This window comes from Salvelinus alpinus, chromosome 19 (assembly GCF_045679555.1).
Source record: "Salvelinus alpinus chromosome 19, SLU_Salpinus.1, whole genome shotgun sequence".
Lineage (NCBI taxonomy): Eukaryota > Metazoa > Chordata > Actinopteri > Salmoniformes > Salmonidae > Salvelinus > Salvelinus alpinus.
Window position 1 is genome coordinate 9,961,535 of NC_092104.1, and position 23,763 is coordinate 9,985,297.

At 43.4% G+C, this 23,763-nt stretch overlaps 1 protein-coding gene across 1 annotated transcript in view; it reads left to right on the top strand.

Annotated features, from left to right (window-relative positions):
• Positions 1-22,508, top strand: part of LOC139544998 (sushi domain-containing protein 2-like) — a 35,487-nt gene extending 12,979 nt beyond the window's left edge. The window contains exons 12-16 of the mRNA XM_071352300.1: positions 375-491; positions 1,080-1,256; positions 17,101-17,197; positions 21,699-22,025; positions 22,073-22,508. Coding sequence (XP_071208401.1) covers positions 375-491; positions 1,080-1,256; positions 17,101-17,197; positions 21,699-21,747 — 440 coding nt within the window. The 3' untranslated portion in view covers positions 21,748-22,025; positions 22,073-22,508. The remainder of the gene's footprint in view (positions 1-374; positions 492-1,079; positions 1,257-17,100; positions 17,198-21,698; positions 22,026-22,072) is intronic.
• Positions 22,509-23,763: the final 1,255 nt, after the last annotated feature.

Sequence of the window (23,763 nt, forward strand, 5' to 3'; positions counted from 1 at the left end):
GTGTTTATGTATTTTGTTGATATAGGACCGTGAAGAGGAGACTTTAACGGGAGGAAGAAATGGGTTGGATTGTGCACGACGGGTGCACGACGGGACCAGGACAAGGTGTACATGTGTGCAATGTGAAGGCGTCTCCGGTACTAACCGTTGGACCACACAGTCCACCGGAGCTCTTTCTTTAAAACATATCATACAGACTGCTTTCCAAATGGTATCCTGTTGTCTTTATGATGTACTACTTCTGCCCCGAGCCCTATATGTTGACATGTGGCATGTTACCATACTTTTTATGATATGACATTCAACAACATTCAAATGTACAATAACATTTAATTAAATGCAATTGTACATTTTTAACACAATCTTTTATATAGGTGAGGGGGCCCAGTTCTGCAAGTACGACACCCTGAGCACCCGTAGTCTGGTTGTGGGTAACGCCACACTCCTGTCCTTCAAAAGTCACCAGACACTCATGCAGGACCTGGAGGCTGGTATGTATACAGGAGTCACCTCTCTGTCATTGACATGAGTTGTGAAATGGACCTTTATGGAGTTAGTAAAGTCTACTCATTAACCCCAAGACCTTAGACTACAGTGAGGTGAACATAAGCTGTATGTTCTTAATTGTTAACCTACTTCTTGAATACCATGTGTAAGCAGGACTTTACTGTGTATGAGTGTTGACTAATGCAAGTTACAACACGTTTTTCCCAAAGCAAAGTGCTGAGTAAGTTACAGTAGCTTCTCAAGACGTATAGCGTGTTGCTACAGCCCTGTACTTAACCACACTGGATAGTATGGTTCTGTGTCATTACTTTGTACATAGGCTTATATTCCAGATCAGTGTTTCCCGACTCCGGTCCTTGAGTTGTCAACTAATCATCAAGTCGTTGAATCAGGTGTTTTTGTCCCAGGTCACAACAAAAATATATTCTGTTGGGGGTACTGGAGGATCGGAGCTGGGAAAATGATCCCGTATATATTAATAAGCTGTTTTGAGTGGTTTGACATATACAAATGATTGATTTATCAACGTAATCAATACTTTTATTAGTAGATAACATCCTTCTATTCCTTAGTGGTGTCCTGTGGGTGGCTGGCCTCTCCGAGGTACGGTGAGAAGATAGGTACACGCTACCTAGAGGGTTCGACAGTGAGCTTCACCTGTAACAGTGGCTTCGTTCTGTATGGATCACCAGAACGCACCTGTCTACCCAGCGGAGAGTGGACTGGAGAGGAAGCCTCCTGTATCTCTGGTAGGTCCCTATAGTCCAGTAGATACATTTTTGAAAATGTTTCATTTTCATTTAGAAGCATGAAAATTGGCACACTTGTAGTATGTGGTACTGGTAGGTCTATAGTCATAGGTTATATCACTGTGTGGTCATGCTAGACAGCAGGATGGAAGTCCAACCCTTTCTAACCACACACATGTTCTAACTACCAAGCCTAACCTTTAACCTTTAACTGTCACCCATCTGCCAGGGACTAAATGTGCCCTGCGGCCAGCCTAAAGAAGGTCAACATGACCTTTAACCTACCTCTCAATGGGCTATCTTAGTTGTCTCAATGGGCTAACTTGGTTTTGTGCAATGATGGTCCTCAAATGAGAAACAGAGCAACTTTTAAAATCCCATTTAGCGTGACTCATTAGAAGCAGAGATTCCAGCAACCGTGGTTTGTGCTCTGAGCTAGTTGCCCAGACATACCAACACAAAAAGATATTAGTCCATTAGAGCTGAAGCACGAAAGGCTTTGGCTTGGCCTCTCTCCCCTCTTCCCCCTCTCTCTCTCCCCTCTTCCCCCTCTCTCTCTCCCCTCTTCCCCCTCTCTCTCTCTCTCTCTCCCCTCTCTCTCCCCTCTTCCCCCTCTCTCTCTCCCCTCTTCCCCCTCTCTCTCTCTCTCTCTCCCCTCTCTCTCCCCTCTTCCCCCTCCCTCTCTCTCTCTCTCTCCCCTCTCTCTCCCCTCTTCCCCCTCTCTCTCTTCTCTCTCTCTCCCCTCTTCCCCTCTCTCTCTCTCCCCTCTTCCCCCCACCCCCTCTCTCTCCCCTCTTCCCCCCCTCTCTCTCCCCTCTTCCCCCCCTCTCCCCTCTTCCCCCTCTCTCTCTCTCTCTCTCTCTCTCTCTCTCTCTCTCTCTCTCTCTCTCTCTCTCTCTCTCTCTCTCTCCCCCCCCTCTCTCTCTCTTCCCCCCCCCCCCCCCTCTCTCTCTCTCTTCCCCTCCCCCCTCTCTCTGTCTGTTTGTGAATGGGAACCACCTGTGTTTCCAGAATGCAAGGTTGCAGCCAGTAACAGAAAGCGAGCCTTGGCTGAGAGCAGTTCCACTGACTGAGACTTTCGTTGTAGTGCTCTATCATTGCCGGCAGATGGCAGTGTTTTCCTGGAGAAATCCCAGTCCCCGTCTGGTGGAGAAGCAAGTTGTCCACTTGTCTCAGTCTCACCCCCTGAAGGCTACAACAGCCCAGCCCCTCCATCTGCTCCATTCTCAGACTATCAGTCTTCTCTCATCCTCTTTTCATTAGTCCGCTAGCAGAGACTTCCTTCTGATAGCTATCTGATCATGCTGGATGTTGACGGATTTCATATCAGATCTGGACGGGGAAACACACATATTGACTCCCTGACTGGGTCACAGCTGGCTAGGTATTAGATCTGGATGGGGAAACACACATATTGACTCCCTGACTGGGTCACAGCTGGATAAAATAGAAACCAACCTGACTTCACCCCCTTCCTTGTTCATGTGGCTGTAGTGTGTGTGTCTGAAATGGCACCCTATTCCCTATGTAGTGCACTACTTTGGCTCAGCGCATCACAGCTGGATAGAATAGAAGGAGCAGAGCCTGACGTCACCTCCTCCTCCGGTCAATGTGTTTCTATTAGTCTTACGATGACATTTCTGGGTATTATATTATTACAGACATACTACAACAACTGGTGTATGGTATCTTGTTGTCATCCTCTAGTGAAGTATACTGTAACAGTATACGTTGGTGATGTTTTTACTAGGGCCAGTAGTTTTAACCTGAGTTGCAGTAACTGGGGCATTGAGTTATTCCTGGTCAGGCCACGTAGTCGGGGAACAACTCCAGGCCTTAGTTAGTGCATAACCATAAGTCCAGACAAACTTCACTGTGATCTAGCAGTACACAAGAGATGGGAGAGAACTCTTGGTAACAAGTCATTAGTCTTATCATGAGTACTTGTTGCTGACAGTGACACTGAAACACACTGGTTCCCAATACACTGCCTGGTGAGAGAGGACACCATTATAACACTAACACAGTGTTTCAGGGCCTGGTTCCCAATACACTGCCTGATAGTGAGAGAGGACACCATTATAATATTAACACAGTGTTTCAGGGCCTGGTTCCCAATATACTGCCTGGTGAGAGAGGACACCATTATAACACTAACACAGTGTTTCAGGGCCTGGTTCCCAATACACTGCCTGATGGTGAGAGAGGACACCATTATAATATTAACACAGTGTTTCAGGGCCTGGTTCCCAATACACTGCCTGATGTTGAGAGAGGACACCATTATAACACTAACACAGTGTTTGAGCGGTTTGTCAAAGAACGCCTTTCCCACAAGGCTGTCCAAGTATACAGATGTCCAAACACTTGCATTTCTTTCTCTCTCTTTCTTTCTCTCTCTCAAAAAAGTAATAACAGAAGAGAAGCAGGTCGGGTTGAGGGCCTCAGACTTTCACTATCACATATAGTCGGGTGGTTTCTGATGGGTTATACGCAATTGTGTGCGGGTGAACAAACAGCTGACCCGCGCATCACTAACACACACACACACACACACACACACACACACACACACACACACTCCAAACAACCTTCTGAAATGTGTACTACCCCACTTATTTAGGGAATAGGGTGCCATTTGGGACTCAACCAGTTACTTATGTCCCATCCGATAGGACTCCTATCCATGTCCCATAAACACTCATCTCTGTTAACCCAGAGGAGAATCTCTCATGTCATTTGTTCATCTGCGTGATTAACTTCTGGGTTCATACGTGTTAGACATTGAGAGTCTCTACCGTCGCAAAACGAAACTCTCAGCCAAAGCACTGGAGTTGAAGCAGTTGAAGCAGTTGAAGCAGTTGAAGCACCACCTTTCCCCAATCCTGATACGTCCAAAACACCAATGACTTAAACCCACAAAAGCGGAACTAATGCTGCTGGGATCTCACTCATCCCATTCAGTCCTGGCAGATTCTCTCAGTCAACACGCAGCATCTGCCCATGGGGAGATGACATAAACACTAAACGGTGACAGTAGAGACAGGAAATGCTTCGTCTGTGCTCTCCTCAGCCTGTGTGAGTCACTACGGCAGGTCTAGAGTAGCATAAACATCCAGTTAAGAGTAGTTATCTGTAGGAAAGGTAATGGCAGGGTGATACAGGAGAACAGAGGCCTTCACATCCAGTGTGTCCTCTTTACCCAGCATCGTATGGTCAAAGTATTTTTATGCTATTTGAAAGATTTCAAATACTATTTGGACCTTGGTCTGGCTTCAATGGTGACACTGATGTGTCTAGTTGCTTTATGTACAGTGGGGCAAAAAAGTATTTAGTCAGCCACCAATTGTGCAAGTTCTCCCACTTAAAAAGATGAGAGAGGCCTGTACTTTTCATCATAGGTACACTTCAACTATGACAGACAAAATCAGGAAAATCACATTGTAGGATTTGTTATGAATTTATTTGCAAATTATGGTGGAAAATGGTGGAAAATAAGTATTTGGTCAATAACAAAGTGTATTGTGTATTTAATCCTGGTGTTAATTTTTTTTCTCCCAAATAATAATATTTATTATACTTTTGAACTTTTATTGTATTTTGCATTGTTGGAAAAGGAGGCATTAGTAAGCATTTCACTGTTGTTTACGACACGTGATAATAAAAATGTGATTTGATGTGACAGGCGAGGTGACACACAGTTCTCTCTGTCAAAGGAGATTATAGATCAACATTTCTCTGTCACCAGAACTGGAGCTCCGCCAGTCCCTAATTATAATTCATTAATTCATTAATTCACTGCATCGCAGTGTTGCGGCATCACTACAGCCTCGGGTTCGATCCCAGGCTCTGTCACAACCGGCCGTGACTGGGAGTACCATAGGGGGGCGCACAATTGGTCCAGCATCGTCCGGGTTAAGGGAGGGTTTTAGGGGGGCTTTACTTGGCTCATTGCTCTGTAGCGACTCCTTGTGGCGGGCCGGGCACCTACAGGCTGACTTCAGTCATCAGTTGGTGCAGCTGGCTTCCGGGTTAAGCGAGCGAGTGTTAAGAAGCGCAGCTTGGCGCGTCATGTTTCAGGGGACGCATGACTCGACGTTCGCTTCTCCCGAGCCCGTTGGGGAGTTGCAGCGATGAGACAAGATCGTAGTCATGAAAAAGGGGGAAAAAATGTATATATATATATATTTTTTTAACTAATCTTTAATTTACTTTGAGCGCTAGATGGGCGGGGTTTGCCGTTTTGGGAATTCCATATTTTTCATAGCGCCAGACAAACTCAATAAACCACAGATAAACTATTTGATTGATTGGAAATAGTATTTCAACCCGGTTCTGTGTATGATCAATTACCTTTATCAGGCGGTAATTTATTCTGCTAATCCATTGTAATGTTCTTCGGCGTGGGAGATGAGAGTCACGCAGTGGAAGGGTGAGAGAGAAAGTCCCTTTCGTAACTTCAAAAAGGACTCGGGAGAAAGAATCATCAAGTTGTAGAATTGGGCTGGGTCAAGTCACGCTCAGAGGCAGAGCGGAGGAGATGATTAAAGTCGAAAAGACAGCAGCAGAGGACAGATGAAAAGAGAGAGAGAGAAAGGTAGAGATGCTGACTGAAAAAGGCAGAGGAAATAAAACAATGAATAATAGTCTGTTTATTTCCCTATGGCGACAAGGCACAGTGCAGAAAGTGCGAGAGACTGGCGGCAGGTAGCTTAGTGGTTAAGAGCGTTGGGCCAGTAAATGAAAGGTTGCTGGTTCGAATCCCGAGCCGACTAGGTGAAAAATCTGCCTGTGCCCTTGAGCAAGGCACCTTAACCCTAATTGCTCCTGTAAGTCGCTCTGGATAAGAACGGCTGCTAAATAACTCAAATGTCAATGTAGACAAAGAGAGAGAAAGAGAGTGTGTGTCGGAATTGAAGAAGCAGGTTGTATAGAGAGGAGGAACTTGAAATGCCATCACAGTGCAAGACATTTAAACCTGTCATGTCCCTCTGCACCACTGTCTCTGTAAGGGAGCCTTCCTGAATGAACAAGGTCCCTGTCTGGGACCTCAGAGTAAACAATCTATTGTGATTAAAGAGGCTCTCTATCTTCACTTCTTCTCTTTTTCTTTCTTCATATTCTTTCTCATCTGCATCTCTCTCTCTCTCGGTCACAAAGACCTGAGGGAGCTTGTGTGCTGGATCAGAGCAGAGCTGAGAAACACACGCACACCATTTCCATATTACAGGGCAGTATTATTTATACTTGTTCATATTTATTTGCAGTATTTCTCCTCAGATTTTGACAGTCAAGTCCTCCTCTGAAATCTAAAGTGCTGTGATCTTATAATAAACCCATGATGGAGGATGCTGATGAACTCAGTCACCGCTACAGAAAGTAACTCATATTTAGATATGCGCTTTAGATATCAGCACAATTTATTTCATTCAGAATGTATTCAGACTCCTTCTCTTTTTCCACATTTTGTTAAGTTACAGTCTTATTCTAAAATGTATTAAATAATTTTTCCCCCTCATCCATCTACACACAATATCCAATAATGACAAAGCGAAAACAGGTTTTTAATTTTTTTAGTATTAAAAAAAATCAATTTAATGTATTAATGTATTTTAATGTATTAAAACTGAAATTGAGCTCAGGTGCATCCTGTTTTCATGGGTCATCCTTGAGATGTTTCTACAACTTGATTAGGAGTCCACCTGTGGTAAATTCAGTTGATTGGACATGATTTGGAAAGCCACACATCTGTCTATATAAGGTCCCACAGTTGACAGTGCATGTCAGAGCAAAAACCAAGCCATGAGGTTGAATGAATTGTCCGTACAGCTCTGAGACAGGATTGTGTTGAGGCACAGATCTGGGGAAGGGTATCAAAACATTTCTGCAACATTGAAGGTCCCCAACAACACAGTGGCCTCCATCATTCTTAAATGGAAGATATTTGGATCCACCAAGACTCTTCTTAGAGCTGGCCGCCCGGCCAAACTGAGCAATCGGAGGAGAAGGGCCTTGGTCAGGGAGGTGACCATGAACCCGCTGCTCACTCTGACAGCGCCATAGTTCCTTTGTGGAGATGGGAGAACCTTCCAGAAGGACAACCATCTCTGCAGCACTCCATCAATCAGGCCTCTATGGTAGAGGGGCCAGACAGAAGCCACTCCTCAGTAAAAGGCACATGACTGACCGCTTGGAGTTTGCCAAAAGGCGCCTAAAGACTCTCAGACCATGAGAAACAAGATTATCTGGCCTGATGAAACCAAGATTGAACTCTTTGACCTGAATGTCAAGCGTCACGTCTTGAGAAAACCTGGCACCATCCCTATGGTGAAGCATGGTGGTGGCAGCATCATACTGTGGGGATGTTTTTCAGCGGCAGGGACTGGGAGGCTAGTCAGGATCAAGGGATAGATGAACAGAGCAAAGTACAGAGATCCTTGATAAAAACATGCTCCAGAGCACTCAGGACCTCAGCCTGGGGAAAAGGTTCACCTTCCAACAGGCCTTCGACCCTAAGCACACAGCCAAGACAACACAGGAGTGGCTTCGGGACAAGTCTCAAAATGTCCTTGAGTGGCCCAGCCAGAGCCCGGACTTGAACCCGATCGAATATCTCTGGAGAGACCTGAAAATGGCTGAGCAGCGACACTCCCCATCCAACCTGACAGAGCTTGAGAGGATCTGCAGAGAAGAATGGGAGGAACTCCCCAAATACAGGTGTGCCAAGCTTGTAGCGTCATACCCAAGAAGACTCTAGGCTGTAATCGCTGCCAAGGGTGCTTCAACAAAGTACTGAGTAAAGAGCCTGAATACCTATGTAAATGTGATATTTCAGTTATTTTGCTTTGTCATTCTGGGGTTTTGTGTGTAGATTGAGGTGGGGGAAAAAACAATTTAATAATTTTTAGAATAAGGCTGTAATGTACATTTTTTGTGGAAAAAGTCAAGGGGTCTGAATACTTTCTGAATGCACTGAATGCAGTATGAAACAGTGAATACTTGGTGTGATGGTGTGTAAACACATTCTGCATACACGTAACCTCTGTTTATCATCCTCGACACGTAACCTCTGTTTATCATCCTCGACGCGTAACCTCTGTTTATCATCCTCGACACGTAACCTCTGTTTATCATCCTCGACACGTAACCTCTGTTTATCATCCTCGACACGTAACCTCTGTTTATCATCCTCGACACGTAACCTCTGATCATTGTCAGACTATGAATGAGTTTGTATTCGTTTAGCCGTGTTTCTCAATACAGACCCTCGTGACATCACAGCCCTGTTTCACCGTACAGTGGGCTGTGGGACAATCTCCCCCCTCTCTCCCTCCATCCATCTTTTTGGACAGACTCCAGTCCGGATGAGTAGGTAGTGGACTGGAGATCTGATTATAGCAGGATGGACTGGGATGGCATCTGCAGACGTGTAAAAACACAGCCATAGGTGATGTATCCATCAGGGGAATGAGTGAAAGATAGAATCACAGTGCTCCTTATCTCCTTGAGGGGAAGGGAGAAGAGAAGACATGTGGAGAAGGAGAGTGTCCTAAGAAGGAAGGGTGGAGGGAGAGAATGTGTGGGTGGGACAGTGATGATATTATTATTTTATATATTTTTATTTAACCTTTATTTAACTAGGCAAGTCAGTTAAGAACAAATTCTTATTTACAATGACGGCCTACACCGGCCAAAACCGGACGACGCGGGGCCATTTGTGCGGCGCCCTATGGGACTCCCAATCACGACCGGTTGTGATACAGCCTGGATTTGAACCAGGGTGTCTGTAGTGACGCCTCTAGCACAGAGATCCAGCGCTTTAGACCGCTGCGCCACTCGGGAGGCCCGGTGGTAAAGTGAGAGTTATAGAGGTACTGCAGCATCCTAAAGAGACACCTTCTTAAATCCACCTTACCTCCATGTGATGGTGTTTTCCTTTCTCCTTATTGACACACACTGTGTGGGGAAACGGAGCGTGAAGAAAGACGCTGCACACTCGAAGGTTACTCTCCTTGACTTTAAAGCAGAGTAATGGAAAAATAGCATGGCTGTGGATACGTCCCAAATGGCACCCTATTTCTTGTTTAGTGCACTACTTTTAAGGAAGGGTCAATAGGGCTCTGGTCAAAAGTAGTGCACTATATATGGAATAGGGTGCCATTTGGTATGTACACAGATTGTCTGTGACAAAGTTCTTTTGATCTCTGTGCCACTGATTCAGTTGACTGTAATGTTATGTGGGTTTAACTCACAGCCTCTCAGGCTTCCACCGTTATCAGCTTGTACTGGCCTTCTAAGAGCCCTCATACAGACTAGCTAGCTGTAAACAAGGGCTTAATGGCACTCTCACTTTCTGTGTGTTTTGACTGTCCTGTACCACAGACACACGCATATGTTTGAAAGACAACAAGTAAGAGAGCGTGTAAAGTACAAAAGTCACAATTGAAAAAGTGATCAAATAGAGGATGGGTGATATGATATCTAATAGAGGATGGGTGGTATGATATCTAATAGAGGATGGGTGGTATGATATCAAATAGATGATGGGTGGTATGATATCTACTGGAGGATGGGTGATATGATATCTACTGGAGGATGGGTGATATGATATCTACTGGAGGATGGGTGATATGATATCTACTGGAGGATGGGTGGTATGATATCTACTAGAGGATGGGTGGTATGATATCTAATAGAGGATGGGTGGTATGATATCTACTGGAGGATGGGTGATATGATATCTACTGGAGGATGGGTGATACTATATCTACTAGAGGATGGGTGGTATGATATCTACTAGAGGATGGGTGATATGATATCTACTGGAGGATGGGTGATATGATATCTACTGGAGGATGGGTGATATGATATCTACTGGAGGATGGGTGGTATGATATCTACTAGAGGATGGGTGGTATGATATCTAATAGAGGATGGGTGGTATGATATCTACTAGAGGATGGGTGGTGTGATATCTACTGGAGGATGGGTGGTATGATATCTACTAGAGGATGGGTGGTATGATATCTACTGGAGGATGGGTGGTATGATATCTACTGGAGGATGGGTGGTATGATATCTACTAGAGGATGGGTGGTATGATATCTACTGGAGGATGGGTGGTATGATATCTACTAGAGGATGGGTGGTATGATATCTACTGGAGGATGGGTGGTATGATATCTACTGGAGGATGGGTGGTATGATATCTACTGGAGGATGGGTGGTATGATATCTACTAAAGGATGGGTGGTATGATATCAAATAGATGATGGGTGGTATGATATCTACTGGAGGATGGGTGGTATGATATCTACTGGAGGATGGGTGGTATGATATCTACTAGATGATGGGTGGTATGATATCTACTGGAGGATGGGTGGTATGATATCTAATAGAGGATGGGTGGTATGATATCTACTAGATGATGGGTGGTATGATATCTACTGGAGGATGGGTGGTATGATATCTAATAGAGGATGGGTGGTATGATATCAAATAGATGATGGGTGGTATGATATCTACTGGGGGATGGGTGGTATGATATCTACTAGAGGATGGGTGGTATGATATCAAATAGATGATGGGTGGTATGATATCTACTGGAGGATGGGTGGTATGATATCTACTGGAGGATGGGTGGTATGATATCTACTAGAGGATGGGTGGTATGATATCTACTGGAGGATGGGTGGTATGATATCTACTGGAGGATGGGTGGTATGATATCTACTAGAGGATGGGTGGTATGATATCAAATAGATGATGGGTGGTATGATATCTACTGGAGGATGGGTGGTATGATATCTACTAGAGGATGGGTGGTATGATATCTAATAGAGGATGGGTGGTATGATATCTACTGGAGGATGGGTGGTATGATATCTACTAGATGATGGGTGGTATGATATCTACTGGAGGATGGGTGGTATGATATCTAATAGAGGATGGGTGGTATGATATCAAATAGATGATGGGTGGTATGATATCTACTGGAGGATGGGTGGTATGATATCTACTAGAGGATGGGTGGTATGATATCAAATAGATGATGGGTGGTATGATATCTACTGAAGGATGGGTGGTATGATATCTACTGGAGGATGGGTGGTATGATATCTACTAGAGGATGGGTGGTATGATATCTAATAGAGGATGGGTGGTATGATATCTACTGGAGGATGGGTGGTATGATATCTACTAGAGGATGGGTAATATGATATCTACTGGAGGATGGGTGGTATGATATCTACTAGAGGATGGGTGGTATGATATCTACTAGAGGATGGGTGATATGATATCTAATAGAGGATGGGTGATATGATATCTAATAGAGGATGGGTGGTATGATATCTACTGGAGGATGGGTGGTATGATATCTACTAGAGGATGGGTGGTATGATATCTACTGGAGGATGGGTGGTATGATATCTACTAGAGGATGGGTGGTATGATATCTACTAGAGGATGGGTGGTATGATATCTACTGGAGGATGGGTGGTATGATATCTAATAGAGGATGGGTGGTATGATATCTACTGGAGGATGGGTGGTATGATATCTACTAGAGGATGGGTGGTATGATATCTAATAGAGGATGGGTGGTATGATATCAACTAGAGGATGGGTGGTATGATATCTAATAGAGGATGGGTGGTATGATATCTAATAGAGGATGGGTGGTATGATATCTACTAGAGGATGGGTGGTATGATATCTACTAGAGGATGGGTGGTATGATATCTACTAGAGGATGGGTGGTATGATATCTACTAGACTGTGGGTGATATGATATCTACTAGAGGATGGGTGGTATGATATCTACTAGAGGATGGGTGGTATGATATCTACTAGAGGATGGGTGGTATGATATCTACTAGAGGATGGGTGGTATGATATCTAATAGAGGATGGGTGGTATGATATCAAATAGAGGATGGGTGGTATGATATCTAATAGAGGATGGGTGATACTATATCTACTGGAGGATGGGTGGTATGATATCTACTAAAGGATGGGTGGTATGATATCTAATAGAGGATGGGTGATACTATATCTACTGGAGGATGGGTGGTATGATATCTAATAGAGGATGGGTGGTATGATATCTACTAGAGGATGGGTGGTATGATATCTACTAGATGGGTGGTATGATATCTACTAGAGGATGGGTGATACTATATCTACTAGAGGATGGGTGGTATGATATCTACTAGAGGATGGGTGGTATGATATCTACTAGAGGATGGGTGGTATGATATCTACTAGAGGATGGGTGGTATGATATCTAATAGAGGATGGGTGATACTATATCTACTAGAGGATGGGTGGTATGATATCTACTAGAGGATGGGTGGTATGATATCTACTAGAGGATGGGTGGTATGATATCTACTAGAGGATGGGTGGTATGATATCTACTGGAGGATGGGTGGTATGATATCTAATAGAGGATGGGTGATACTATATCTACTAGAGGATGGGTGGTATGATATCTACTGGAGGATGGGTGGTATGATATCTACTAGAGGATGGGTGGTATGATATCTAATAGAGGATGGGTGATACTATATCTACTAGAGGATGGGTGGTATGATATCTACTAGAGGATGGGTGGTATGATATCTACTGGAGGATGGGTGGTATGATATCTACTAGAGGATGGGTGGTATGATATCTAATAGAGGATGGGTGATACTATATCTACTAGAGGATGGGTGGTATGATATCTACTAGAGGATGGGTGGTATGATATCTACTAGAGGATGGGTGGTATGATATCTACTAGAGGATGGGTGGTATGATATCTAATAGAGGATGGGTGATACTATATCTACTAGAGGATGGGTGGTATGATATCTACTAGAGGATGGGTGGTATGATATCTACTAGAGGATGGGTGGTATGATATCTACTAGAGGATGGGTGGTATGATATCTACTGGAGGATGGGTGGTATGATATCTACTAGAGGATGGGTGGTATGATATCTACTGGAGGATGGGTGGTATGATATCTACTAGAGGATGGGTGGTATGATATCTAATAGAGGATGGGTGATACTATATCTACTAGAGGATGGGTGGTATGATATCTACTAGAGGATGGGTGGTATGATATCTACTGGAGGATGGGTGGTATGATATCTACTAGAGGATGGGTGATACTATATCTAATAGAGGATGGGTGGTATGATATCTACTAGAGGATGGGTGGTATGATATCTACTAGAGGATGGGTGATACTATATCTACTAGAGGATGGGTGGTATGATATCTACTGGAGGATGGGTGGTATGATATCTAATAGAGGATGGGTGATACTATATCTACTAGAGGATGGGTGGTATGATATCTACTAGAGGATGGGTGGTATGATATCTACTGGAGGATGGGTGGTATGATATCTACTAGAGGATGGGTGGTATGATATCTAATAGAGGATGGGTGATACTATATCTACTAGAGGATGGGTGGTATGATATCTACTAGAGGATGGGTGGTATGATATCTACTAGAGGATGGGTGGTATGATATCTACTAGAGGATGGGTGGTATGATATCTACTAGAGGATGGGTGGTATGATATCTACTAGAGGATGGGTGGTACTATATCTACTAGAGGATGGGTGGTATGATATCTACTAGAGGATGGGTGGTATGATATCTACTAGAGGATGGGTGGTATGATATCTACTGGAGGATGGGTGATACTATATCTACTAGAGGATGGGTGGTATGATATCTACTAGAGGATGGGTGGTATGATATCTACTAGAGGATGGGTGGTATGATATCTACTGGAGGATGGGTGGTATGATATCTACTAGAGGATGGGTGGTATGATATCTAATAGAGGATGGGTGGTATGATATCTACTAGAGGATGGGTGGTATGATATCTACTAGAGGATGGGTGGTATGATATCTACTGGAGGATGGGTGATACTATATCTACTAGAGGATGGGTGGTATGATATCTACTAGAGGATGGGTGGTATGATATCTACTAGAGGATGGGTGGTATGATATCTACTGGAGGATGGGTGGTATGATATCTACTAGAGGATGGGTGGTATGATATCTACTAGAGGATGGGTGGTATGATATCTACTAGAGGATGGGTGGTATGATATCTACTAGAGGATGGGTGGTATGATATCTACTAGAGGATGGGTGGTATGATATCTACTGGAGGATGGGTGATACTATATCTAATAGAGGATGGGTGGTATGATATCTACTAGAGGATGGGTGGTATGATATCTACTAGAGGATGGGTGGTATGATATCTACTAGAGGATGGGTGGTATGATATCTACTAGAGGATGGGTGGTATGATATCTACTAGAGGATGGGTGGTATGATATCTAATAGAGGATGGGTGGTATGATATCTACTAGAGGATGGGTGGTATGATATCTACTAGAGGATGGGTGGTGTGATATCTAATAGAGGATGGGTGGTATGATATCTACTGGAGGATGGGTGGTATGATATCTAATAGAGGATGGGTGGTATGATATCTACTAGAGGATGGGTGGTATGATATCTACTAGAGGATGGGTGGTATGATATCTACTAGAGGATGGGTGGTATGATATCTACTAGAGGATGGGTGGTATGATATCTAATAGAGGATGGGTGATACTATATCTACTAGAGGATGGGTGGTATGATATCTACTGGAGGATGGGTGATATCTCAAATAGAGGATGGGTGATATCTCAAATAGAGGATGGGTTGTGTGTTTGCATGTGTACAATAGGCTGTAAGAGAGATTAGTTTATTAGTTTATATCCTTGCTTTTCTCCCCAGACTTTCACATGAAATACTGCAGCAGAACTGTTATTCATTCAGACAACTTGGATCTGTAGTCTGGTTCTGTCAGATAGCTTTACTTGAATCCAGGATGGGATTTAAAGTGCAGTAATACTTTCTAATGGAAAAAGCTACTGGGCATCTAAAAATGTGTTCCTTGGATCAATGTGGTTTTCAACAGATAAACAAGAAGATCAAATCAGTTTTCCACTTTTTTTTGTGACATCCACCTAACCATAAAGTAGGGTTATGTCTGTGTGAAAGCCTATTTCTCATCTGCTATAACTTCTCAACCTCTTCCCTCCATTACCCTACATGTACATATGTTGTGTGGTGACCCCCCCCCCCCCCCTCTGGGGTAATATGATGGTCCAGTGTGATCGCTGATGCATGCATCTATTGCTCCCTTGGGCCGTACTATGAGATTAGGTGGGGGTGGGGGGGTAGTGAAGTAATGATCTGCCTGAGGCTATTGAACCAGGATCAGAGGAATGTTAGACCTGACTTCCCAGTCTCCCTGTGTTCCTAGCCTCCAGGCCCACAGGCAGGTCTTTTATCAGGGCCGCCTGTCAACCCGTGCACCAGGTTTTGGGCCTGGCCTGGTAGAGGGACTCAGGAGGCCTCTGCTCCAGCATCTGAGGGCCAGTACATATGGTGGTTAGGTGTGGATCTACCCACCACATGGGGAGATTAACTGGAAAAGTTCAGGGAGCATGCTATGGCTGTGTTTCTGTCTGTCTGTCTGTCTGTCTGTCTGTCTGTCTGTCTGTCTGTCTGTCTGTCTGTCTGTTCTGTCTTCGTGTGTGTTTCTGTCTGTCTGTCTTCGTGTGTGTGTGTTTCTGTCTGTCTGTCTTCGTGTGTGTGTGTGTTTCTGTCTGTCTGTCTTCGTGTGTGTGTGTTTCTGTCTGTCTGTCTTCGTGTGTGTGTGTTTCTGTCTGTCTGTCTGTCTGTCTGTCTGTCTTCGTGTGTGTGTGTTTCTGTCTGTCTGTCTGTCTTCGTGTGTGTGTGTTTCTGTCTGTCTGTCTGTCTTCGTGTGTGTGTGTTTCTGTCTGTCTGTCTGTCTGTCTTCGTGTGTGTGTGTGTGTTTCTGTCTGTCTGTCTGTCTGTCTGTCTGTCTGTCTGTCTTCGTGTGTGTGTTTCTGTCTGTCTGTCTGTCTGTTTTCGTGTGTGTGTGTTTCTGTCTGTCTGTCTTCGTGTGTTTCTGTCTGTCTGTCTGTCTGTCTGTCTGTCTTCGTGTGTGTGTGTTTCTGTCTGTCTGTCTTCGTGTGTGTGTGTTTCTGTCTGTCTGTCTGTCTGTCTTCGTGTGTGTGTGTTTCTGTCTGTCTGTCTGTCTGTCTTCGTGTGTGTGTGTGTGTTTCTGTCTGTCTGTCTGTCTGTCTGTCTTCGTGTGTGTGTGTTTCTGTCTGTCTGTCTGTCTGTCTTCGTGTGTGTGTGTTTCTGTCTGTCTGTCTTCGTGTGTTTCTGTCTGTCTGTCTGTCTGTCTGTCTTCGTGTGTGTGTGTTTCTGTCTGTCTTCGTGTCTGTCTGTCTGTCTGTCTGTCTGTCTGTCTGTCTTCGTGTGTGTGTGTTTCTGTCTGTCTGTCTTCGTGTGTGTTTCTGTCTGTCTGTCTTCGTGTGTGTGTGTTTCTGTCTGTCTGTCTGTCTGTCTTCGTGTGTGTGTGTTTCTGTCTGTCTGTCTGTCTGTCTTCGTGTGTGTGTGTTTCTGTCTGTCTGTCTTCGTGTGTGTGTGTTTCTGTCTGTCTGTCTGTCTGTCTTCGTTTGTGTGTTTCTGTCTGTCTGTCTTCGTGTGTGTGTGTGTGCGTGTTTCTGTCTGTCTTCGTGTATGTATGTATGTATGTGTGTGTGTTTCTAGTCCTCTTCGAATCATATCATATAGTTCCTTGGTTTCCTTCTGCCTGTGCTGTATTGATAAGTAACACATTGATCAATTGTCCTACACTGAGAGATATATTAGTTTGTTGTGTGTAACATGTCTTTGGTTTTGAGGAAAGCTCTATGTATTATTATAGTTTGTGGTGTGTGTTCCAGATAATGTCCTAGGAGTGGTGCTGGGTTCTGTGTTTTCCATAGCTACTCTGATAACCATGGGGGCGATGGTCAATCTACACTTCAGGAAACAGAAAAGGTGGGTTCACTGTTTCTCTCTCACACACACACACACACACACACACACACACACACACACACACACACACACACACACACACACACACACACACACACACACACACACACAGCATGGACACACGTTTTAGCTAAGAATCAAAAGCAGTGATCTGCAGTAACAAATTGGGTCTCAAACCCGGGCCGTCTGTTCCTGGGATCCCACCACTGAGCTAAAGCCTGTTAGATTTACACACCAGTCTACTACTGCTAGATGGTTGTTACTAAAAACAGTAGAAATGTACCTAATGATTTGTCCACTCAGTGTACATTATACAGATGTTATAGAGACCGACATAGGGATAATTTAAACCAAAAATGTATATATATATTTTTTTACATTACTTTAACTAGGTAAGTCATTTAAGAACAGATTATTATTTACAATGAAGGTCCACCGGGGAACTGTGGGTTAACTGCCTTGTTCAGGGGCTGAACGACAGATTTTTACCTTGTAAGCTCGGGGATTCGATCCAGCAACTTTTCGATTACTGGCCCAACGCTCTTACCACTAGGCTACCTTATAAGATATGATAAAATAGATAAGATATATGATAAAATAGAAATTATAAAATAGATAAGATATGATCAAATAGATAAGATATATGATAAAATAGATAAAGATATATGATAAAATAGATAAAGATATATGATAAAATAGATAAGATATGATAAAATAAATAAGATATATGATAAAATAGAAATGATAAAATAGATAAGATATGATAAAATAGAAATGAACAACCAGATAAGATATGATAAAATAGATTTCCCTCGATTGTCTAAATTCCCAATGAACAAAGAAAACGATGATTCATGATTACCATTGATCCCACCTGCCTCTGAGCCCCCCTCATAAACCACAGACACACACACACGCTCATAAAACCCTTCTGATCTGATCAAACGATACAGTATATCTTCATATTCGGCTAGACCCCGGCTGTGTCCTAAATGGCACCCTCTTCCCTATGTAGTGCAATATGTTTGACTAGGGCCCATAGGGAAATAGGGTGCCATTTGTGACGTAGAATACACCCTGTGGATAAACCTCTCACTCAGTACACTACACTACTGGAACAGAAGCCAGCTACCGTAGCTCCTGGGCTCGCTTGCTAACCAAATGACAGGCCTATTTTTATGGGCCTCGTAGACGTCAAGAGGGCTTCCCCCCCCCCCCCCCCGCCATAACTCTCCTATGGAAGAGAGAAGGGATGGTTTGTCTCGGCTCCCAGGTGCACTTGGAGCGTTCAGCCTGTGTTCTGCAGGTAGAGAAATGAACGACTATGGTTTACACCCGTAAGGGGGAGAGGGAGCGCACCTGCCTTGTTTTTAGAGGGTTGATGATCACCTTGCTTTCATCTGTAGAGGGAGGGAAGGAGGGAGGGAAGGTAAGAAGATACGTGTCAAAGGTCAATACCTGTGTGGATAGGGAGCACCAGAGGGGGTATCACACACTCACTTTAGCAGGACAAACATCTACATACATGTTACATGCTGAGGTAAATAAGGACACACATCTACATACATGTTACATGATGAGGTAATAAGAACAAACATCTACATACATGTTACATGATGAGGTAATAAGGACACACATCTACATACATGTTACATGATGAGGTAAATAAGGACACACATCTACATACATGTTACATGATGAGGTAAATAAGGACACACATCTACATACATGTTACATGATGAGGTAGTAAGGACACACATCTACATACATGTTACATGATGAGGTTATAAGGACACACATCTACATACATGATGAGGTAATAAGGACACACATCTACATACATGTTACATGATGAGGTAAATAAGGACACACATCTACATACATGATGAGGTAATAAGGACACACATCTACATACATGTTACATGATGAGGTAAATAAGGACACACATCTACATACATGATGAGGTTATAAGGACACACATCTACATACATGTTACATGATGAGGTAGTAAGGACACACATCTACATACATGTTACATGATGAGGTAATAAGGACACACATCTACATACATGATGAGGTAATAAGGACACACATCTACATACATGTTACATGATGAGGTTATAAGGACACACATCTACATACATGTTACATGATGAGGTAAATAAGGACACACATCTACATACATGTTACATGCTGAGGTAATAAGGACACACATCTACATACATGTTACATGCTGAGGTAATAAGGACACACATCTACATACATGTTACATGATGAGGTAATACGGACACACATCTACATACATGTTACATGCTGAGGTAATAAGGACACACATCTACATACATGTTACATGCTGAGGTAATAAGGACACACATCTACATACATGTTACATGCTGAGGTAATAAGGACAAACATCTACATACATGTTACATGATGAGGTTATAAGGACACACATCTACATACATGTTACATGATGAGGTAATAAGGACACACATCTACATACATGTTACATGATGAGGTAATACGGACACACATCTACATACATGTTACATGCTGAGGTAATAAGGACACACATCTACATACATGTTACATGATGAGGTTATAAGGACACATCTACATACATGTTACATGCTGAGGTTATAATGACAAACATCTACATACATGTTACATGATGAGGTAATAAGGACACACATCTACATACATGTTACATGCTGAGGTAATAAGGACAAACATCTACATACATGTTACATGATGAGGTTATAAGGACACACATCTACATACATGTTACATGATGAGGTAATAAGGACACACATCTACATACATGTTACATGATGAGGTTATAAGGACACACATCTACATACATGTTACATGCTGAGGTAATAAGGACACACATCTACATACATGTTACATGATGAGGTAAATAAGGACACACATCTACATACATGTTACATGCTGAGGTAAATAAGGACACACATCTACATACATGTTACATGATGAGGTAATAAGGACACACATCTACATACATGTTACATGCTGAGGTAATAAGGACACACATCTACATACATGTTACATGATGAGGTAGTAAGGACACACATCTATATACATGTTACATGATGAGGTAATAAGGACAACATCTACATACATGTTACATGCTGAGGTAATAAGGACACACATCTACATACATGTTACATGCTGAGGTAATAAGGACAAACATCTACATACATGTTACATGCTGAGGTAATAAGGACACACATCTACATACATGTTACATGATGAGGTTATAAGGACACACATCTACATACATGTTACATGATGAGGTAATAAGGACACACATCTACATACATGTTACATGATGAGGTTATAAGGACACACATCTACATACATGTTACATGCTGAGGTAATAAGGACACACATCTACATACATGTTACATGATGAGGTAAATAAGGACACACATCTACATACATGTTACATGCTGAGGTAAATAAGGACACACATCTACATACATGTTACATGATGAGGTAATAAGGACACACATCTACATACATGTTACATGCTGAGGTAATAAGGACACACATCTACATACATGTTACATGATGAGGTAGTAAGGACACACATCTATATACATGTTACATGATGAGGTAATAAGGACACACATCTACATACATGTTACATGCTGAGGTAATAAGGACACACATCTACATACATGTTACATGCTGAGGTAATAAGGACAAACATCTACATACATGTTACATGATGAGGTAATAAGGACACATGGGAAAGCTCACCAAAGGCATTCCTGTGAACTCATACCATTAAACACACCATGACATCTTCCTTGGGTCAACACCCACTTGTCATTGATGTCTGGAGACACACACACACACACACACACACACACACACACACACATACACACACGCCTTGTCTGGTATGGCCTGGCTTGGTCTGGTCTTGTTTGCGTGATACTCTGCTACTTTCTCTGATGCTGTGTGGAGATGGTATGGGCCTCCCTGCCCTAACAGCCCCTTGCTTCATCCCCAGCCCCTTGCTTCATCCCCAGCCCCTTGCTTCATCCCCAGCCCCTTGCTTCATCCCCAGCCCTCAGCCCCTTGCTTCATCCCCAGCCCCTTGCTTCATCCCCAGCCCCTTGCTTCATCCCCAGCCCCTTGCTTCATCCCCAGCCCTCAGCCCCTTGCTGCAGCCTCAGCCCATTGCTGCAGACACATCTAGGGTTACCCTGCAGGCCCCAACAGGCCCTAGTCCTCCCCACCCTGCGCGCAACGGCAGGACACATCAAAGAAGGACAAGGGGCCTCGGTCAGAAACCACCCAGGGGGTCGGAGATGGGTCGGTGGGGTTGTGTGTGTGTCTGAGTAGCCTGTTATACACAGACAGTCTTCCACTATTAATGTTTCTGTAATCTATTGCTCGCAGCACCTTGTCACAAATTCTGGGTATGTGTAGAGTAAAAGTGATTCTGATTCTTTCTGCTTTATTTCAGAGAAAGACAAGAGAGGCTGGATGGAAAGGTGATATTTGAACAGAGTTGATGTCCTCCAGTGTAACTCTCCCTGTCCAGGATATTTTTAAATGAACCTACAATTGCATCACCCTTAAGCTGGCATCAACATGCACTAATGTAGGTGCAAATTATGTTTTCTACACCATGTAGAATTTTTGTCGATCAGGGATAATGCATTATCTTCATGGTGTAGTACATGTGTACATTGCACTGTAGATTACTTTAAATAACGGTCTGTAAATGAAGGCTTACAGAGCAGGCCTGCTTGGTTTGTTCACGGTCTGTAAATTAAGGCTTACAGAGCAGGCCTGCTTGGTTTGTTCACGGTCTGTAAATTAAGGCATACAGAGCAGGCCTGCTTGGTTTGTTCACGGGACTTTTCCTAGGACTAAATGTTATGTTCTTTTGCCGGGAAACAATATTATGTGAATACTTTGAGGTCCCGTCTATGTTATCACTCCATGTTCCTATTAACTTAGAATGGTCCCAGATGTACACTCTCTTAGGTGTTTAGAGTCAATCTCCTGATGGTTTTAAAAGGTTGAATGACTTTGACCAGTAATATAGCTCATGTGTGTGAGCTCACTGCCTTTGTTCATTCCATTCAATGGTTGAGAAAAAGTCATTCGAAAGAACATGCCACCAAATGGCTGACAATTGCACAATAGCAAAGCTCATGCTTTTTCTATCTTCAAATGAAGTAGAAGTATTGAATAATGAATAGATACTGTGGTACAATAATATTTGAATGTAATTCATTAAAGGGAAATAAATACAATTGTGAAAGTATGGCTGTGAATTTTGTTGTTCCTCTGTTCTTTTGAAAACGTGGTCTATGGCTGTGGCAATGCATTATTGCAAAAAGAATGGCTATTTTTGTGTTCTGTTGCATCCAGCTAATGGTCACTGTGCTACAGGTTAGTGTGTCTATGTCACTGTGCTACAGGTTAGTCTGCCTGTAACACAGTGACAGAGACACACTAACCTGTAGCACAGTGACAGAGACACACTAACCTGTAGCACAGTGACAGAGACACACTAACCTGTAGCACAGTGACAGAGACACACTAACCTGTAGCACAGTGACAGAGACACACTAACCTGTAACACAGTGACAGAGACACACTAACCTGTAGCACAGTGACAGAGACACACTAACCTGTAGCACAGTGACAGAGACACACTAACCTGTAGCACAGTGACAGAGAGACACTAACCTGTAGCACAGTGACAGAGACACACTAACCTGTAGCACAGTGACAGAGACACACTAACCTGTAGCACAGTGACAGAGACACATTAACCTGTAGCACAGTGACAGAGACACACTAACCTGTAGCACAGTGACAGAGACACACTAACCTGTAGCACAGTGACATACGTGCACAGTATATATATCACTGTGCTACAGGTTAGTGTGTCTCTATGTCACTGTGCTACAGGTTAGTGTCTCTCTGTCACTGTGCTACAGGTTAGTGTCTCTCTGTCACTGTGCTACAGGTTAGTGTGTCTCTGTCACTGTGCTACAGGTTAGTGTGTCTCTGTCACTGTGCTACAGGTTAGTGTGTCTCTGTCACTGTGCTACAGGTTAGTGTGTCTCTGTCACTGTGCTACAGGTTAGTGTGTCTCTGTCACTGTGCTACAGGTTAGTGTGTCTCTGTCACTGTGCTACAGGTTAGTGTGTCTCTGTCACTGTGCTACAGGTTAGTGTGTCTCTGTCACTGTGCTACAGGTTAGTGTGTCTCTGTCACTGTGCTACAGGTTAGTGTGTCTCTGTCACTGTGCTACAGGTTAGTGTGTCTCTGTCACTGTGCTACAGGTTAATGTGTCTCTGTCACTGTGCTACAGGTTAGTGTCTCTATGTCACTGTGCTGCCCAACACAACAACCCCACCAAACTGTGTCCCCTTCATGACTTTGAACCAAAGTAACTTTTCCTTCTCCAAAACAAACTCTGGGAGGGTACGAGGAAACGGAGGGACCCCTTCCATCCAACACCAATGATCTCATAATAAGATACAGTACCTTCAGAAAGTATTCAGACC